Source organism: Mesoplodon mirus (assembly GCF_964341445.2).
Source record: "Mesoplodon mirus genome assembly, chromosome: 11".
Lineage (NCBI taxonomy): Eukaryota > Metazoa > Chordata > Mammalia > Artiodactyla > Ziphiidae > Mesoplodon > Mesoplodon mirus.
The window spans coordinates 35,141,162-35,159,716 of record NC_138987.1 but is presented as its reverse complement, the minus strand read 5'-3'; the positions used below and the strand labels follow the sequence as shown (position 1 = coordinate 35,159,716).

The 18,555-nt window shown below is 53.1% G+C and overlaps 1 protein-coding gene across 1 annotated transcript in view; it reads right to left on the bottom strand.

The window, feature by feature from the left end:
* CYTH4 (cytohesin 4) overlaps positions 1-18,016 on the bottom strand; it is a 30,904-nt gene extending 12,888 nt beyond the window's left edge. The window contains exons 1-7 of the mRNA XM_082635129.1: positions 17,928-18,016; positions 9,723-9,805; positions 7,715-7,779; positions 6,217-6,283; positions 4,607-4,725; positions 2,838-2,918; positions 1,171-1,283 (exon numbers count right to left, since the gene is read on the bottom strand). Of these exons, the coding sequence (XP_082491255.1) occupies positions 1,171-1,283; positions 2,838-2,918; positions 4,607-4,725; positions 6,217-6,283; positions 7,715-7,779; positions 9,723-9,805; positions 17,928-17,946 (547 nt within the window). The 5' untranslated portion in view covers positions 17,947-18,016. The remainder of the gene's footprint in view (positions 1-1,170; positions 1,284-2,837; positions 2,919-4,606; positions 4,726-6,216; positions 6,284-7,714; positions 7,780-9,722; positions 9,806-17,927) is intronic.
* Between the last annotated feature and the right edge of the window lie 539 nt (positions 18,017-18,555).

Sequence of the window (18,555 nt, the reverse complement as noted above, 5' to 3'; positions counted from 1 at the left end):
CCGCGGCATGTGGGATCTTCCTGGACCGGGGCATGAACCCGTGTCCCCTGCATCGGCAGGCGGACTCTCAACCACTGCGCCACCCGGGAAGCCCCTGTGCTAAGCTCTTTACAGCCCTTGACAGCACTATGGGGTAGGCACTGTTACCACCACTGTTTTACAGATTAGGAAACTGAGACACAGGGAGAGTGAGTTTACATGTCCAAGGTCACAAAATTAAGTAGTGAGACTGTGATTCAAATCTGGTGCTTTAAAATTCCTTCCTTCCTACAAATATTTATTGTGTACCTCCTAAGTGCTACAGAATGGGGATCCACTGGTGAAAAAATCTGTATGGTCCCCATCCTTGTGAGACATTTAGACTTGTGGGGCTGACAGATAACAAACAAGCAAATCCCTAATTTATATATAACTACAAGGTAGGCAAATGCTCTGTAGGACTTGCCCATGGATATACTGCTGAAAAGCTCCTGTCACTTCTCGGAGTCTGTGTTCTGCAGGGATGAGAACACTGATGAGCTTGTAGAGTGGATGTAAGGATTACATGACTTTGCATGGGTAAAGCACTTAGCACCTGGGGAGTGCTCAGTATATGGACTTGGTTATTGCTATGGTATCTTCAGACCCAGAGAAGAGGCCAGGACAAGCCTTCCATGATGACTTTTCGCCCACCATATTGGGGGATGTGGACGACTGAGCTTTGCTGATATCTTTCTATACCCCTTTGCGCCCTGCATCCTGCTCAGGCTGTTTCATGCTTCTGTGCCTTTGCTCAAACTAGAACTCCTGCCCAAAAGGCCATTTCTCCCCTTGACCTCCTGGAGAACTCCTATTCATCCTTCAAAACCCCATTCAGACCTCAGGACCTCTGGGAAGCCAGCCTGGACACGCTGAGTCCCCCATCCCTGCCCTCAGATGAGGCACTGGTGCCTTAGCACCCTGTGCCATTATTTCCTCCCTTCTCTCCCAAGGATCATGCCCTGAGGCAGCTCTGCCTGACAAGCACCCAGCAGAGGGCCTGGCACAGAGTTGACACTCAGTAGTGAGTGTTCATGAGGGGATCTGGGCTCCCAGGGTCTGGGTGCTTGGGAGAGACCTGAGGGGGTAGAGAGGCCGAGGTGCCTCGGAAGGCAGATTTGTGTCTGGCAGGGTCCCCTCCCACACTGGCACCTGTGGATTGGAAGACACCTGGGTTGCAGAGGCAGTATCGGGTGGCAAAGGTCTCCATCATGCGGTCAATCTTCTGGGCCTCGCCTGGCAGTCGGAAGCTCCACAGGAATTGTCTGGGGGAAGAACAAAACCATGGGCAGTGGAGGTGGGGGAGGCTCTCAGAGGGGGCTTAGGGGGTACCCCATCCCCCCCCACCATAAGCTGCTCTGTGTTTCCCAGGCTTAGTCTCTTTATCCTGTAAATGAGAGACTCTGCACCTGTCATCTAGGCTCATAGGGTGGGGGGGGTGGTCAGTGGAATTTGTTATTCTGAGCACCAAGACTGCAGGGGGGATCCAAGAAATGCTTTTTCTTCTAGAATACAGGAGCTGAGCGGGCACACCCCACTGCCCATCTGAGACCCAGCACCATTTGCGGCCCAGTCCACCTTAGCCCTGTGGATTCCCGGGTTCTGAGGCCCCTCCCCGCCTGGCCACTGGGCCCTGGGATTTGACTGTGGGACCCTGGGGGAGTGTCTTCCCTTGGCTGGGCATCCCTTTCTTAGAAGTGAGTGATTTCCACAGCTTCCAACTAAGTTCCCCAAGGGCAAGGGCAGTGCCTGCTCCTCTCACATCTCCTGGTGAGCTGGGACAGCCAGTAACTGCTCAGTAAAGGCTAGCTGAATGAGTGAAAGAATGAACAGGTGAATAAATGAACGAATGAATGTTGGAGACTCCCAACCTACCCCTCTCCTTTAAAAAGCATGGGAGTTAGAGGGAAGGCCACATTGCTTAGATGGTGGTGGCTTCTTCCTTCTCTGCCTAGCAAACTCCTAATCATCCATCAAAGCCCAGAACAAATGCCCCCACTCAGGAGCTGATTTTCCAGGCATCATCTGCAGCAGCAAGACTTAACTAAGCACTTACAGTGGACCAATTCTAAACATTTTCTCATTTAGTCCTCACTACCCTATGAGGTTGGTACTGTTAGTATCCACATTTTACAGATGAAGAAACTGAGGCACGAGAGGTTTTTGTGTGTGTGTGTGTGTGTGTGTGTGTGTGTGAGACTTTCCCAAGGGCTGAGTAGCAGAGATAGGATATGAACTGAGCAGTCTGGCTCCAGAGCTTGTGCTCCTAATGCATATACTGTAATGCCTCCCATTGTTATAAAAATGAGTAGCAACAATAATATCCTAATTAGAAAATAATAAGTAATAATAAATGCAGTACACACTAAGCTGCATTAATAAAATAAGTAAAACAAGCACTAATCCAAAGAGCAGTGGGATGGGAATGGCATCATAATAGTAATAATGATTAAATATTATTATAATAATGATGTAATATAATAATTAGTAGTAGTAACGAGCCAGGTGCTGATCCAGGCAGTCCACACCTATTATCTCATCTAACCTCAGCTCTATGTGGGGGATAATGTCATTAATTAAGTTTATTTATTTATTTATTAAAAAAATTTTTTTGGCCGCACCACGCAGCTTGCAGGATTTTAGTTCCCGGGCCCTCAGCAATGAAAGCGCTGAGTCCTAACCACTGGACCGCCAGGGAGTTCCCTCATTTATTCATTCTTTCTCCTGATGCTTTGTTTGTGCTGTTATCCATGTGGATGGTGATGCCCCAACCCTTCCTCCCGTGCCAGGGTCAGGCCCCTGCCCCCTGGACCACTCACCTGAGGGCCTGGACAAGGTTGAGGTTGGCGAACTCGTGGCAATCTACGAAGGCCTGGAGGACCTGCAGGTTGATGGGGTCCCTGGCGAGGAGGCAGAAGGGAGGGCGGGACACACTCGGGCATTTGCTGGCACCCACCTCCTGGGGACGGTTGAGGTGGGGTAGGCCAAGGAGGGGAGAGATGTCCTCCTTCTGAATCCAGCCACCATCTGGACTGTTCACATCTGTCTGAGCCCACATCACTGTCCCCCCGCCCCCGTGTGCACGTCCATGTCCTCCCACACACAGCAGACGCCCCGCCCCCTGACGGCTCACCAGCACTGTCCTCACCCAGGAGGGGAGCTCTGGTTTCAGAACGGCCTGCCCTGAGCCAAATCCTTCCTCTGTCACTTCCTTCATGGGTGACCCCACACAAGCCACTTGACCTCCCCAAACCCCAGTGTCCACATCTGTAAAATCAAGAGAAAATGCCCACCCCCATTTCCTTCCCCTTCCCAGATCTGAAATCAGAAAGCGCTGCCTTTTTTGCCACCTGGGTTCCCTGCTTGCTTAGAAGGAGAGTGTCCTCTGGGGAGCCTGGGGGAAGGGTTCCTGGCTTGCTGGCCCAGCTCCACGCCTGTCCCCTATAGTCTATCTGCCACCCAGCAGCCAGAAGGGTCCCCTCAGACCACTTCTCTGCCCAGAACTCTCTCAGGGATCCCCACCTTGTCACCTACAACTTTCTCCCTTCCTCTCTCTCTTCCAGTCTCACTAGCCTGCTGTTCTTTAAGCAGGCTTCTGCCCCAGGGCCTTTGCATGCACTGTTCCCTCTGCCTGAAATGCTCTTCCCCCAGAGCTACAATGCTCACCTCCTTTAAATTTCAGTCGACATTCACCTTCTCTGTGAGACCCTTTGTGTCCACACTATTTAAAGTCACAGCCTTCGAAGCATGGTTCCCAGAACTTTCTCATCTCCCTTCCCTGCTTTATTTGTATTCCAAATAATTTATAATTTTCTAACTTATTTTACATATTTTGGGATCTGTCTTCCCCATTAGAATGTACCTCCTTGAGGGCAGGAGTTTTTTGATTTTGTTTTGTTTTTGTTTTTGGCCGGGCTGCGTGACTTGAGGGCTCTTAGTTCCCCGACCAGGATTGAACCCAGGCCCATGGAAGTGAAAGTGCCGCGTTCTAACCACTGGACATCCAGGGAATTCCCAGTAGTTTTTTTTTTTTTTTTAAACTGAAGTATAGTTGATTTACAACAGTGTTATTTTCAGGTGCACAGCAAAGTGATTTGGTTATACATATATATGTATATATCTGTATTATTTTTTTCAATTCTTTTCCATTATAGTTTATTACAGGATACTGAATATAGTGCCCTGTACTACACAGTAAATCCTTGTTGTTTATCTATTATATATGGTAGTGTGCATCTGTTAATCCCATACTCCCAATTTAACCCCCCTGCTTGCCCCCCGACCAGGAGTTTTGTCTATCTTGTTCACTGGTGTAAATCCAGGGCTTGGAACACTGCCTGGTACACGGTAGACACTAAAAATATCTACTTGTTTTCTAAATGAGTGAAGGAAGGAAAGAAGGCAGGCAGGCAGCCCTGGGTTCAGGGTCTGGAGGGGTGTGATCAGTTAGGCCGCTGAACCCCAGGAGTTATGACTTTCCTAACATGACTCATTCCCTTACTTACCTGCACACACAATCCCCTCACCCACGCCTGTGCACACCTGCACACCCTCATTCTCTGCCTCCCTAAGGCCCCGCCCTCCTTACCTCTCCCCCAAGTAGGTGCCGATGGCCGTCTTGTTGAGGCCCTCGCCCTTGTACAAGAACTGGGCGATATCCTGGACATCAGGGGTCAGCAGCTTGTGCTCAGTGAGATACTGGATGCCCTGGAGGTGGTACACAGAGCCCGTGAGTAGCCCCGCCCAGCAGCTGACCTGGGAGGAGGGAGCAAGGGAGCCACTGTGGCCAGAGCCCTGGGCCTGGCATTCTAGCATTGGCACAGCTTGTTCTGGGGAGTTGTGTCCCCTCCTTAATAGAAGTTGCCTTTGTAAGGTGGTGAGTTCTCCGTCAGCAGAGACGTGCAAAGAGAGATGGGGTTCCTGCCATGAACCAGGCTCATGCCCGGTGCTCCCCAGGGTGCCCTTCAGTCTGACACTCTGATGATATGCGTCGATGATTCTATGAATTTATAATTTTAAGATTGAATGATTCAGCCCTTCCTTTTGTCCCCCTTAAAATTCATATTATTTAAACATAGTGTTTCATTTTTTCTTACAAGTAATCTATGTCCATTGTATAAAAATTAGAAAAAAACTGCTCAGTCAAAAAGAGAGGAAATTGCTCAGTCCTACCACTCGGAGGTAGACAGTTTCCCTTGTGGTCCTTTCCTCCCTTTTCTGTGTGAAAATGGGAGTGTGTCTCGCCCGATTTTCTGATTTGACAATATCTCAGACATCTCTCCCCACAATCCAGGCACTTGAAGTCTGTCATCTAATTTTAGGAGTTTGAGGGGTTGGTGTCTGGTTTTCCATGATGATGCCTTCGAGTCCCTATTTCTTTTGGAGAAGAGGGGAGACGGGGGACAGGTTGTGGACGGCTCTGAGTGACAGGCAGATGGCCCAGGGGACCCCTCAGTGGCCCCTCCCTGAGGGGAGCTCAGGCAGGATCAGGTAGGAAGTGAGTTAGCGCATGTGCACACGCCTGTGTGCACGTGTGTGTGTGGTCTGTGTGGTCCGTGTGGATGGGGGCAGGGGTTGATTGCTGTGCCGCTGGGACACGGGAGGCCTGTGATGGGGAAGAGGCAGCCTTCTAAGCGAGAGCAGTAAATTTCCAGGGACCCCTTGGCTTCCCTGACCCCACCTCCGTGTGTCAACTTGTGGCTTCCTCCTGTCCCGGCTCCTACAGGAAAGGAGCCCAGGGCCACCTGGCTGGGCGAGGGGTGGGGACTGGGGCTGCTCTGAGGCCAGTGGGGGTGGGGTTAGAGCGTAGCTGAGCCCTGAGCGCTCAGGGCTCCACGCCAGCGTCCCAGGACTGGCTCCCCCAGCGGAGGGGGCTGGTAGACACTTCCGGAGACTGAGTCCCAGAGTTTAAGGGCCCCATTGCCCAAAGTCCAACTCACAGAGTTGGGGACAGACATCACAGACCCCACCCCATTCTCCTGGCTCCCACCTCATGCCCCGGGGCTACTATGCTGTGGGGTGGCGGAGGCCCCAGCCATAACCGGCGTGGGGCGCAGGATAAGATGCTGAGCCCGGCGGGGCTTGTTTCCTCATCTGTAAAGTGGGTAATTGTGTCAGTTGAGGGGAAGAAGAGGACATCGTGGAGGGACCCAGCATGCAGCTCTCCCAGCCCCCTGACTCGGCCCCTGCACTGCCTACCTTCACGGGATCCATGTTGAATTTCTTGCGCCCGATGCCCAGCTCCTTCTCTTTCTGGGCCATGCGGCTGTAGACAGGAAGACATCAGCCTGGACGCCCCCGGACCCCAGGACACCCCTCCAATCCCCGAGGATGCTTCCCTCAGCTAGAGCCAGTATTCCCTAAGGACCTCCAAGTGGGGCTGGAATCACTGGGGAGAACGTGAGAAATGCAGGGTCTGGGCCCCTTCTTGAGCTACAAGACCATATTTCCAATGGGCCCAGCTCTGGAGCTGTGGCCTCAGGAGCCAGAGATACTCCTGGGGAGGGATTTAGGGGGGCCCCGTGCTTAGAGGGGGAGGAAGATAACAGGGAGATTGGGGGTGAGAGCACAGGCTTTGGAGCCAGGCTTCTGGTGCAAGTCCCACTCATCTCTCTGGGACTCAGTTTCCTCACCTATAGCATGCGGTGACTCTACCACCTGCCCCCCAAGCATTGTTGAGAGGTTAAATCATTGAAAATAGCTAGTGTTAGGTGCTGTGTAAATGTTATGTTGTTGGGCTTCCCTGGTGGCGCAGTGGTTGAGAGTCCACCTGCCGATGCAGGGGACACGGGTTCGTGCCCCGGTCCGGGAAGATCCCACATGCCGCGGAGCGGCTGGGCCCGTGAGCCATGGCCTCTGAGCCTGCGCGTTCGGAGCCTGTGCTCCTCAACGGGAGAGGCCACGGCAGTGAGAGGCCCGCGTACTGCAAAAAAAAAATGTTATGTTGTTGTCATTGTTGGGGCTGGAGGCACAGGAGCAGTGCACGTGTGTATGCGGGCGTGAGTGCATGCACGTGTCCGGGCTAGGAAGGTGAACATCAGAGGCATCAGAGAACTGAAGGCTGGCAGGGGCAGGGTGGGGGTCTCCTGGGACACCGTATGGAGGAGTCAGTGCCCTGGGGCCCTAGGGGATTATGTAGGGACCAACCTTCTCATTGTACAAGTGGGGAAACTGAGGCCCAGTGAGGGGAGGACCAACCGCAGGTCACAGAGCCAGGGGCAGTCTTCCTATAGAAGGGGTGGGGTGATGACACCTTATGGGTGGAGTGAAGTGGACCAGCCTTGGCCTTGCCACAGGCCAGGCTCCTGTCCCCGTAAGGCCCCTGGCTTCCTTGTCCTCATCCTTGGGGCTGAAATTCCCCTCTCCCTGGCCCAACCCAGGATGCTCCTGGCCAGCGATTGGTCAGGGGCTGGGTCAGGGGCTGGGTCAGGGTGAGTTGGGAGAGGCTTTGGGTGGAGGAGGTGGGAGAACGGGGTTGCTGCTGAAGAGAGGGGTTGCTGGAAGTAAGGACCAGACCAGACCATGGGATGGAGTGTCAGGGCCGCCCTGTTCCTATTTCACCCGCCTATGCCTCCCCTCTGGGGGTCCGACCCCTGATTTCACCAGGGCCTGGGCTCATTCACTCTCACTCATGGCATATGACATCCTCAGGAAGCCACTGTGGCAGCTTCCCAGGGTCCCCTACCGGGCCCCTCACCTCTCCTCTGCTGTCTCGAAGCAGTCGATTTGAGCAAACACATCTGCGATCTCGTCCTTCAGCTTCTGTGGGGTGGCGGGGGTAGGGTGGGGAGGTAGAGTCAGGGGGCGGAGACTGGGACAGAAAGGGGTTCACGACCCACCCCCCAACCCCAAACACAACCATTCCCACTTCCAGGCATGATTCCCAAACCTCTGTCTTGAGCTGCCACTAAGGGACCCTCCCCCTGGTGGATCGCTTTCCCGAATATCTCATATCCTCAAAATCCCAAGGCAAACCTCTTGCCTCTGTTTATACCTAGTTCTCCCGGGGCTCCTCTCTTGGGGTGAGGGAGTCCCCAGTCCCTAGCCTTTCCCCCACTCTATTTCTGGTCTCCCCATCTCTCATCTCTGCAGCTGAAAAGTGTCCTACCCTTGAGGCAAAACTTCCCGACAAGCCCTCCTCCACCCAGCTGCCATCTTTCTGAAGCACAGCTTGGTGCCGGCCCTTCTTCCGCTCAAACTCCATCCACGGCTCCTTACTGCCTTGCCAGGCAGGAGGTACAAACTCTCACCCAATGATCAGGCCCCAGCTCCTCTCTGGTTTTCCTCCATCCATCCATTTACCCTGTCCCGCTCCCTAGACTCTGTGGCCACTACGAGCCAGGTGCTATGGGTCAACAGGGTACAAGATGGCACAGGACCTCTTCTCAGGGACTTTGCAATTCCAGTGCAATTTACAGAAGAGGACACTGAGGCCCAGAGAGGTGAAGGGACATGTCCAACATCTGACGCCAAGCCTGTGCTTTCCCTGACACCCCCCTAGCCTTTTCCATCTTGACCTGGCGGGAGGTGCCCAGTGGCAGAGGAGACCCCCTGACTCAGTGGCAGCAGAAAGGGCCCCCAAAGGCACCTCAGCCTTCCCTCACCTCCCTCAAGAACTTTGGGATGGGGGTAGTCCTAATAGGGGTTTGTCCTGGGGCCCAGGAGCAGCATGGGGCCTGGAGCATCTTTCTGAGCCCAGTCAGCTCCTGTCCACGTGAACTTGGCCAAGTCACTGAGTGGCTTCCCCACAAATAAAATGAAGGTTCACTCGTAAGTATTAACTGAGCACCTACTATGCTCTGACTATTGGACTTGGGATATAGTGGTGGGAAACAGACCCAGGCTCTCCTTACATGGAGCTCACCCCACTGGACTTTGGATCATGGGGCAAATGAAATGACCATGCAGAAAATGGTCAGAGTAATGGTCTAGAAAGAGCCTGGCACATGGTAAGTACTTGCTGAGGGAGTTATCTTGTGCCTTCGTCTTTCTCTGGAATCTTAGGTGTACATGTGTTGGGATGGGAAGTGGGGTCCCACACCAACTACAGCCAGAGTGGACAGGGTGACCCCTAGAAGGAGAGGCATTTGGGCTGAGAATGAACTAGGAGAAGAAGGAGCCATGAGGAGGGATTAGGAGAGTCTCAGGCAGAGGGGACTGTGAGTGCAAAGGCCCAGGGGCAGGACCGAGCATGGTGGCACATTCCAGGAGCAGAAGCAGGGCCTGTTTCACAAGGTTGCTGAGAATCAAATGAGCTAATGTCTGAGAAACTGGTGAACTGACAAGTGCTGGGCAGATAATGGTGTTATCCTGACCAAATGGTCTACATTTTCGGGGGGAGGAATCTGAGGTCTGGGTTGGAGATGAGACCAGACTGAGGCCATGCAGGTGGGGCTCTGCACATAGTATGTGCTGAACTGATGGTTCCTTTTCTCTCCCCTGCTCTCCTGGCTCTCTCTGAGCCCTGGCAGCTGAACCCAGGAGTGGGGACTTCCCTGAGAATTCAGTTCTCCCCACTCCTGGGGGCCGGGGCTGAGGCTACATGTGGGCTGGAATCTGGCCCCGCTCTTGGCCCAGGCTGGGTCAGGAGGTGTGCGAACATGTATGACTGCTTGCTTGTGGGTATGTGTGGTTTGAGGGTGTGTCAGCACGAACATGTGGGTGGACAAGAGCATGTGTATTTGTGAGCGTGAGTGTGAGCACACCTGGATGTCCTCCAGAAGCTGTTTCCGATGCCATTTGATCCGCTGCAGCTCCTCCGCCTCCCTGCTGCTCTGCTCCCCTGGGTCTGGAGAGAGAAGAACTGGTGGTCCCTGGCTCATTCCCCACCCTCCCCTCCATCACTCGGCTCCAGCCACCCCAGCTAGCTCTCACTTCCCCAGGGCCATCTTCCTTCTAGAAACCCATGACTTGCTTGCTCTCTTCATCCAGGCCTTGGCTCAGATGTCACCTCCTCCAAGAAGCCTTCCCTGACTGCCCTGTCTAAAGCAGTCCCTCCCCACACTCCCCTCCTACCACCTTTATATTTCTTCTGCCCCTCTGGGTACAGACTCCCTAAGCCATCTTGTTTACTTGCATCTTTTGTGTTCTACTCATTCCACTCAGCCCCATGAGAATAGGCACTTCAACAATTTTGCTCACTGCTGTATCCTCAGCACGTAGAAGGAGCCTGACACGTAGCAGGTGCTCAGTGCAATACTTGCTGAAGGCATTCATCCTTTGCTGCAACTTTACTTCTTCACTGGATCACACATCTGTCATTTATTCATTTGTTTGTATGACCAGGAAGTGGTGATCATTTTGCCTCACATCCCATTGGCCACATGTAGCCACACGGTTACAGCTACCTTCAAGGGAGGCTGGGTAATGAGCCTTTAAGAGGGTGGTCCTGATATCCTTACTATGTAAGATGGGGAAACTGAATTTGGGGGGACATTTCACAGTGCCTGCCCCAGACACTCAGGCTCAGAGAAGTGAGGTGACCTGATCAGGGTCCCAAAGGGACAAGTTGCTGAGCCAGGGTGGGACTTGGGTTGGGATGACGACAAAGTCTGAGTTCTTTCCTCATCACCTGGAACTGAATTAAAGGAGACACAGGTGTGCCAATGTTCTGGCAACGTGCTATGACCATTCCCCCACCTGGGTCAGCTGACCTACCTCTACCCGCCCCCCGCTTCCTGTCCCATCCATAACACTCTCCTGGTCAAAATCTCCATGGAATCCTTGTTCCACAGGGGGAAAAGTCCTCATCCAGCCAGGCTTATTCCCCACCATTCTCAACAAGAGCCTGCCAGTCCAGCCTGCCTGCTCCTCACTGCCCCCAAATGGTCTAACTCTCAGTCTTACTTCTCCACCTTTGCCTCTACAGCTCCTCCACCCTGTGATGCCTTTTCCTGCCCATTCAAATCCTCTCGACTCTCAAGTCCTAGCTTTGGGAAGCGCCTGGTCACGTTTCTTAAAGGTTTTGCAAGGACAGATATGATCTCTTCCAAATAAAAGCAGAGAATATCAAGAGGTCCCTTTCCCTACTTCCCCTCCTGTTGACTGAGCAGTCATCTTGGACTTTGAGATGTTAGCTGGGTATTGAGGTGGCAGAGCGCCAAGCTGGAAGGAGGCTGGGCCCTGGGCAGCCATGTGGAGAAGAGGCATCACGGTCACCCCCACCAGCTACCCACTTGGACTTTTCAATGAGAGAGAAATAAGTTTTGAGAATGTCTCAGTCACTGTTATTCTGAGTCTTTTTGTTACATCCGCCACACCTGAAACTCAACTTGCACAGTGTCCTTGTCTCTGAAGCATGAACCATAACCTAGACGGTGGTGGTCAGGATTAAAAAAATCTGAATTTTGTCAAACACTCAGTGAGGATCTGACATACGGGAAGGGTACAACACACGTATAATGGGAGCCATGTTGTGTTACCCAGTTCTCCCCCTCAGGACCAAGGCACCCACTCCCTCAGCTGCTCTGTGTGTGTGTGTGTGTGTGTGTGTGTGTGTGTGTGTGTGTGTGTGTGTGTGTGTAGCCTCCTGATGACTCACAGCTGAGTCCCTCCTCAAGAACTTACCTCAGCCCAAATGGAGCTGCCTTGCCCAAGGATACGCCCCTCCCAAAGGGCAGTCACTACATGAAAATCCAAGAGCCCTTGCCTGGTTTGTGGACCTGAGCAGGTTTTAGATTCCAGGCCCCACTGACTGAAGAAGAGGTCAGGCCCCCGGAAGGAAGGCTCCTGCAACACTGTGTCAAGTGTAAATGGTAATGATTCCCCTGTCAAGCAGCCAGGATGGGTCTGACCCACCTAGTCATAAAGTCAAGTGAGCCCAACAGCAATCCTTCGTAAGTGGTTCGCCCAGGAACAGGTATGAGCAGAGACAGAAGGCTCCAGGAAGCCCCAGGGATAGGTGACCCAGACCCTCATGTCATCCACTTGTTGTCATTCTGTTGTACCAGGTCCCTCAGCTCATACTATGTCTTTATGGATGGGTCCCTTGTGATCTCATGACAAAGGAGAAAAATGCCTGAATTCGGTTCCAGGATGGGTGGCTCAGTGTTTGTGTACAAGTAAAACTGGACAGCTATTGAACTACAGACCTGCTCAAGGTGTTCCAGAAAGAGAGTGGTGAGAAGTCCTCCCAGTGAGCAGAGCTTTGGGTAGGGCACCTGGTCATCTATTTCATGTGGAAAGAGAAGCGGCATGAAGTAAGAATATACATGCATTCATGGGCAGTAGAAGATGCCTTGACTTCTCAGTCAGAAGGAAGGAAAAAAGGAAGTTTGGGAACAGAGAGGTCTGGGGAAGAGTCAAGTGGGTGGCCCTATGGGAGTGGGCACAGAGTATGAAGATTTTTGTAAAGCACACTAATGTTCCCCAGGAAGCAGCCACCACAGGAGAGGCACTAAATCACCAGGCAGATAGAATGACTCAGCCAATTGACATCAGCCAGTTTCTGACTGGCTAGCCCAGTGCTGGTACAACGGTACACGAATGAATGTGGCCTCTGTGGAGAGTCTGCGTGGACCCACTCACCCAGGCTCTCCACCACTGCTGAATATCAGACCTGCCAGCAACAGAGACCCATTGTTTCTTGAGAAGACCAAACAGCAACTTGGTGGCAAACCGATTACATTGGATCCCTTGTTCTGGATATGGTGGCCTTTCCTGCCCACAGAGCCTTGGCCAGCACCACTATCCAAGGGCTTGATCTGCTGACCCAGAACCCTGCAACACATCATGTTAGACTAAAGGATGACCCTCTTTACAGTAAAGGAGGTGTGGGAGGAGCATGTGGCCATGGGATCCAATGGTCCTCTTACACATTTCACCACCAGAGGATGCTGGCCTGATGGAACGATGGAGCAGCCTATGGAAGGTGCTGCTGAGGTGTCAGCTTGGAGATGATATACTGCTTGGATGGAGCATCATCCTCCAAGATGTACTATACACCATAAATCAATGACCATTAGATGGTGCTCTTTCCCCAAGAGGTAATCTCCTGGGATTCAGGAACAAGGAAGGAATAGGAGTGGTACCATCCTTCTAGTGACCCACTTGGGAGTTTTCCTTTCCGTCCCTGCAACTATGAGGTCTAGAGATCCTGGTTTCCTGGGGGATGAAGGGAGGTGGCACTTACACCAGGGGACAAAGCAAGAGTCTCATCAACCTCTAAATTCAAACACCCCTACTCCATGCCAGCAGCTCCATGTAAATTATGTCATTTAATCCTCACAACTCTTTCAAGTGGATCTTTCTCAGTTTAAGACACTGAGGGTCAGAGAGGTGAAGAGACTTGCCCTGGGTCACATAGCCAAGAAGTGGCAGTGCTGGGATCAAAACATTAGTTTGCCAACACCTAAGCCTCCATCCCAGGAGAGGTGGATTCTGCATGCCTTTGGGGACATGCAGGGACAGAAGGAGTGAGGGGCCATCCCCTCACACGGAGACAGGAGCAGGGCCATAGCAAGGGAGGCAGCGTTAGAGGCTGGGACCCGGAACTCCTCTGTCAGGAGTGAAGGGAGGCTGAGCTCCACGGTGGAAAAACCCAATCACCTCTAGTTGACTTTGGGGTGAAAGATCAGACTTTTGTGTTTTGTTTGTTTGCTTTTCGTTGTTTTCCTGTTGGCTGGGGCTTGTGTCCTGAAAGCCTGTTTCTGGCCCAGGGCACACCTGCTGCTGGAGGCCACATGGATTCCAGACAGGCTGCTTGTTGGAGAGAAGCTGGGTGGGAATTCCGTGTTTCTATTGATAATCCCCAATGTGGATCCCATGGCTGGGTCCCAGGCCGACTTCTCTTCTCTCCCCATGGGGTCTCATTAATCCCCCTCTCCCCTCCTGGGCCAAGGAGTCACACACATACCCTCAGCTCCAACCCCTTCCCCGAGCTTCAGACCCTTCCATCCCCCTGTGTCCTGACCAACAGCTCATTTGTCACTGTGACTGAAACGGAACTCCTAGAATTTCCCGTCAACCTGGCCTTCTTCCTGAGTTCTCAAGTTCTGGGAATGGCCCCCCAGATACCCTAGCCAGAACCCCAGGAGGCACCTTGTGTCTCCTGGGGTTCCCAACCACCTTGTGTCTCCTGGGCTTCCCTGGTGGCGCAGTGGTTGGGAATCTGCCTGCCAATGCAGGGGACACGGGTTCGAGCCTTTCCCTGGTCTGGGAAGATCCCATATGCCGCGGAGCAACTAGGCCCATGAGCCACAATTACTGAGCCTGCGCGTCTGGAGCCTGTGCTCCACAACAAGAGAGGCTGTGATAGTGAGAGGCCCGTGCACTGCGATGAAGAGTGGCCTCCTCTTGCCACAACTAGAGAAAGCCCTCGCACAGAAACGAAGACGCAACACAGCCAAAAACAAACAAACAAACAAACAAAAACAAGGCCAACATGGTAGAGCTGGGGAAAGTGCTTTTTTCTTTTTCCTGGGAGAGTGGGTTGGCATGAGGGTAGAGAGGGGTTATTTGCCTTTTTTTTTCTTTTAAGGTACGGGTTAGGGTTATGGTACAGTTGAGGCTATGGCTACAGTTTAGAGTTAGGGTACGGTTTTTTTATTTGCCTTTTTTTTTTTTTTTTTTTTTTGTGGTACGCGGGCCTCTCACTGTTGTGGCCTCTCCCGTTGCGGAGCACAGGCTCCGGACGCGCAGGCTCAGCGGCCATGGCTCACGGGCCCAGCCGCTCTGCGGCATGTGGGATCTTCCCGGACCGGGGCACGAACCCATGTCCCCTGCATTGGCAGGTGGACTCTCAACCACTGCGCCACCAGGGAAGCCCTTGCCTTTTTTTTTTCATGCAGCTCTTTTCGTGGTTTGACAGGCGCATTCCTGAACCCTCTCAGTCCACTGTCCCCTTCTGTCAGGTCCTGACCCCAACAGGTGGCAGCTGGCTGAGTACATCTGAACCCTGAAACAGTGCTGACGGCCCCGAGCTGGTGGCACTCACCCCGTGGTGCATGGGGGGTCCTCCAACCCTTCACCTATTTGTTTAAAAGTGGGGATTTCTCTCCATTTCAGAGCTGACGACACTGAGGTGCAGGGACGGTGACAAGGACACAGCCTGAGGGGGGTCACTACTGACTCCAAGCCTAGTGATGATGGAGTTTCAGGCACTGGTGCAGCTCATGGGAGATGGATTTTAATGATAATAATAGTGACAATAATGATTAAAAAACACAAAGGTATTAAAATGATGGTAACAACCGCCACCACCGTGAGCTCTGTTTACTCCTCACTGGGCTGTGCTTCCCACACCTCGTGAAGGCTGCCCTTGGACACTGACCCGTACACTCCACGGCTGGGCTGCCCTCCGCACCCCGTGCCCAGCCAGCTGAGTGTGCCCAGGTGCCGCCCCGGCCATCACCCCAGCTCCTCTCTACTTCCCCTTTGTCCTTCCTCTTTCCCATCATATTTTTAGAAATCTGCTCGCAGCCTGGCTTCCAGGACAGCTGGCTCCGCTTCCCCTTTCCAGGGCAGGAGGAGGGTGCGATCCTGGGGTCCTGAAGGCGGAGGCTTCTCAGAGTCTGGGTGCGAGGGGGTCTGAGATGGGGGGGCGGCTAGCAGAGCTGCACCCCGCCCCAGCCCCAGAGGGCCTGCAGGCGCATCAAATCGTGTGGCTTCCTCCCCCAAGCCATCTGCCTCTATTTTTAATCTGCAGTCTTGTTGCACCAGCCCCACGGCTGTCTTTGGTCACATTGGGGCTTTGTTACCTGGACCTCTCAGCTTTTCAGCAGACCTAGGGGGAAGGGACCTGCTTCTGGGTGTCAGACACCCACAGCTGGAGGAGGAGGGCAGGCAGCCCCTTTGCCACCATCCTGTCCATTGTATGAGCAGGGAAACTGAAACCCACAGAAGGAAGAGGCCCATCATGACCACTGGCAGGTTGGTGCACAGCTGAGATCTGAGCCAGGTCGGGCTGACTCCAAATCCTTGTTCTTTCCCCACTTCCCCGGGGTGAGGCCAGGATGATGGTGCCCACTTAGAGAGGACAAATCAGAGCTCAGAGAGGGAAAGTCACCAGGCTGTGAAGGAGCTCCGAGTAAGACCCAGTCTGGGTAGCAGAGAAATGACCTTCCTTCCCTCTACTTCCTCCAGGAAGTCTTCCCAGATCTCCCTTGCCCCGGGTAGAGAGAGTCACTCCCTCCCAGGCTGCAGGTCTGTGCCCATTTGCACATCTGTCCTGGGTCACTGTCCTATAGGGTTTTCTCCCCCTTCCCCCCTTTCCCAAGCCAGCAGCTCCCTCAGGGCTGGGCTTGTGGCTGGGTCATTGCTGTCTCTAGCATTGCACAGGCCAGGACCTGCACACCAGAGGACTACTTATTGAATGAATGAATGAATGAATGAGTAGATGAATTGATCAGTGGAGTCCTCACATCTCCCAAGAGACTGCCTGCAGTGACTCCATTCAATCCCTGTCGTCCCAGGACCAGCCTGAAGCAAAGCAGTGACTCATCTTTTGGCCTCCCTGGGGGAGCCTCGCCCCTCCTCTCCCTGACAGCCCAGGCTCAACTGGGGCTCTTGCTCTTCTCAGGTCTTGTCTTTATTCGGCCTCTTATTGGCCACCCGACTTTGGGCAATTCCGTCCTCTCCTCCAGTTCACCTCTGTGAGCCTCAGTTTCCTCTTTGCATTATGGGGACAAACATCCTAAGGACTTCTGTACACGAAGACCCCAAGAATAATGGTGGAAAGACAGGCAGTGTGAGGGGGATTACTTCACTGTTTCTTGTCACCCTCGCATCTGCTGAGTGACCTCGAGCCAGGCACTGTTCCTCCTGGGTCTCCGCTTGCGTCCCTACTTGCCCCTAAGATGTGTTCACTGAGCCATACAGTCCGCAAACCACCTGCCCCCAAAAGCCCCCAGGAGAAGCATGGGGTTCGGGGAGAGAGCACTGGACAGGGAGCTTGGAGGTGGGGAGTCATTCTGCCTCAGCAAGACTGTCCCTCTCCTGGCCTCCTTTGTTCCAGCTGTAAATGGGGGCTGTTGAAATGGATCAGTGGTTCTCTGTGTTCCCCAGAACACTTGGGGGTGAGGGGAGGCCCAGTGAGTGGACTCAGACTGTTTTGTCTTAGGTTTTGTTTGAAGAAAGGGGTCTGTTGCTAACAGGGTTCACGTCATCTGGACCTGGGGGACTGGACAGCTCCTGGCAACCCTTGTCTTCTGAAGTTCCAGGCCATGCTGGAACATTCTGAGATGCAGGGTGCAGAGACTTGGCCGCTCTCCTCTCGGTCTCACAGAAACACACCACAACACAGTCCTGTCCTCTTCCTGTACCAACTGACAGCCTCCTCTCCTGCTTACCAGGTAGGGTCTCAGCCATGGTCCCCTGCTGGCCGCTCCACTGGCAAAAGTGGTGCCCTCAGCCTCACAAAGGCCACTGTCACCCACCAGAGGCCAAACGGGCTGCAGGGCCCTTGTGCCACCCAAACAGTTATCATTCTCACAGACATCATCATCTTCAACACAAGCAACCTTTCTCAGTCCCACCTCAGGGCTTTTGCACTGGCTGTTCCTTTGCCTGGAATATTCTTTCCCCAGAAACCCACATGGATCACTCCCTTCCCTTCTACAAGTCTGCTCAAACGGTGTCTCCTCTTGAGGACTTCCAGCCACCCATCTTCCTTATCTCACTTTACTGGTCTTCAGCCTGCTTGTCACCACCTGACATAGTACATTCATATATTTACTGTCTGTCTCCCCCTCCAGAGCGTAAGCTCATGAGGGTAGGGGCCATGCCTGCTTTGTTCGCGGGACTCCCAGCATATGCAACACAGCTTGGCACGTAGCCTAAGCTCATAAATATCTGTTGCCTGCTTCTGCATGTCCCATCTGTGTTATATCTATTTACACACCGATTCCTGTGAGGCAGGCACTATTACCCCATTCTACAGAACAGGAAACTGACAGGTCAGCCCAGGTTCTTACCTGGGTGGCACAAGTCCATTCTGAAGCCCCCGGGGAAAGGTGGCCTGTGCTCCTGTGGCCCACTGACCCAGCTGCTGCTCGGGCTGCTCAGGCAGGGATGCGTCATCTCAGCTACCACAGGCCCCTTCCCGTTTGCCCCGCCCAGCACAGTGTGGGGAGGAAGTCCTGTCCTGCTGGGGTCTGGTGCATAGTCTCTTGATGTGGCAGCACTTCCTAAAACCCAGCAGAGTTTTGAGTAGCAGGGACTCTGCATTGTGGGTGTGGGCAAGGGAGGGATGGAGGCAAAAGAGACAGAGAGGGATAAAAAGAGAAAGATGGTGACACAGAGAAACACACACACACACAGATACACACACACACACACACACACACACACACACCCCAGAGGAAGATGATTACTGGAGGACAGAACCTCTCTGCATATAAGCTTAAGTATCATTCAACATGGAGCCCCATCAGTTCCACCCCACAAGCTCTCTTTCATCAACTCTCCCTTGAGCAAAGAAAAATTAATTGAGTGCTAGGAAGGGCTTTGCTTCCCCTCAGTGAAATGCCTGGCTTTTTCCTGTCTAGTGATCAGTCAGGCATTATGTTCAGTTTCCCTTTTCCCCCAGGCTGCTAGGAAGCT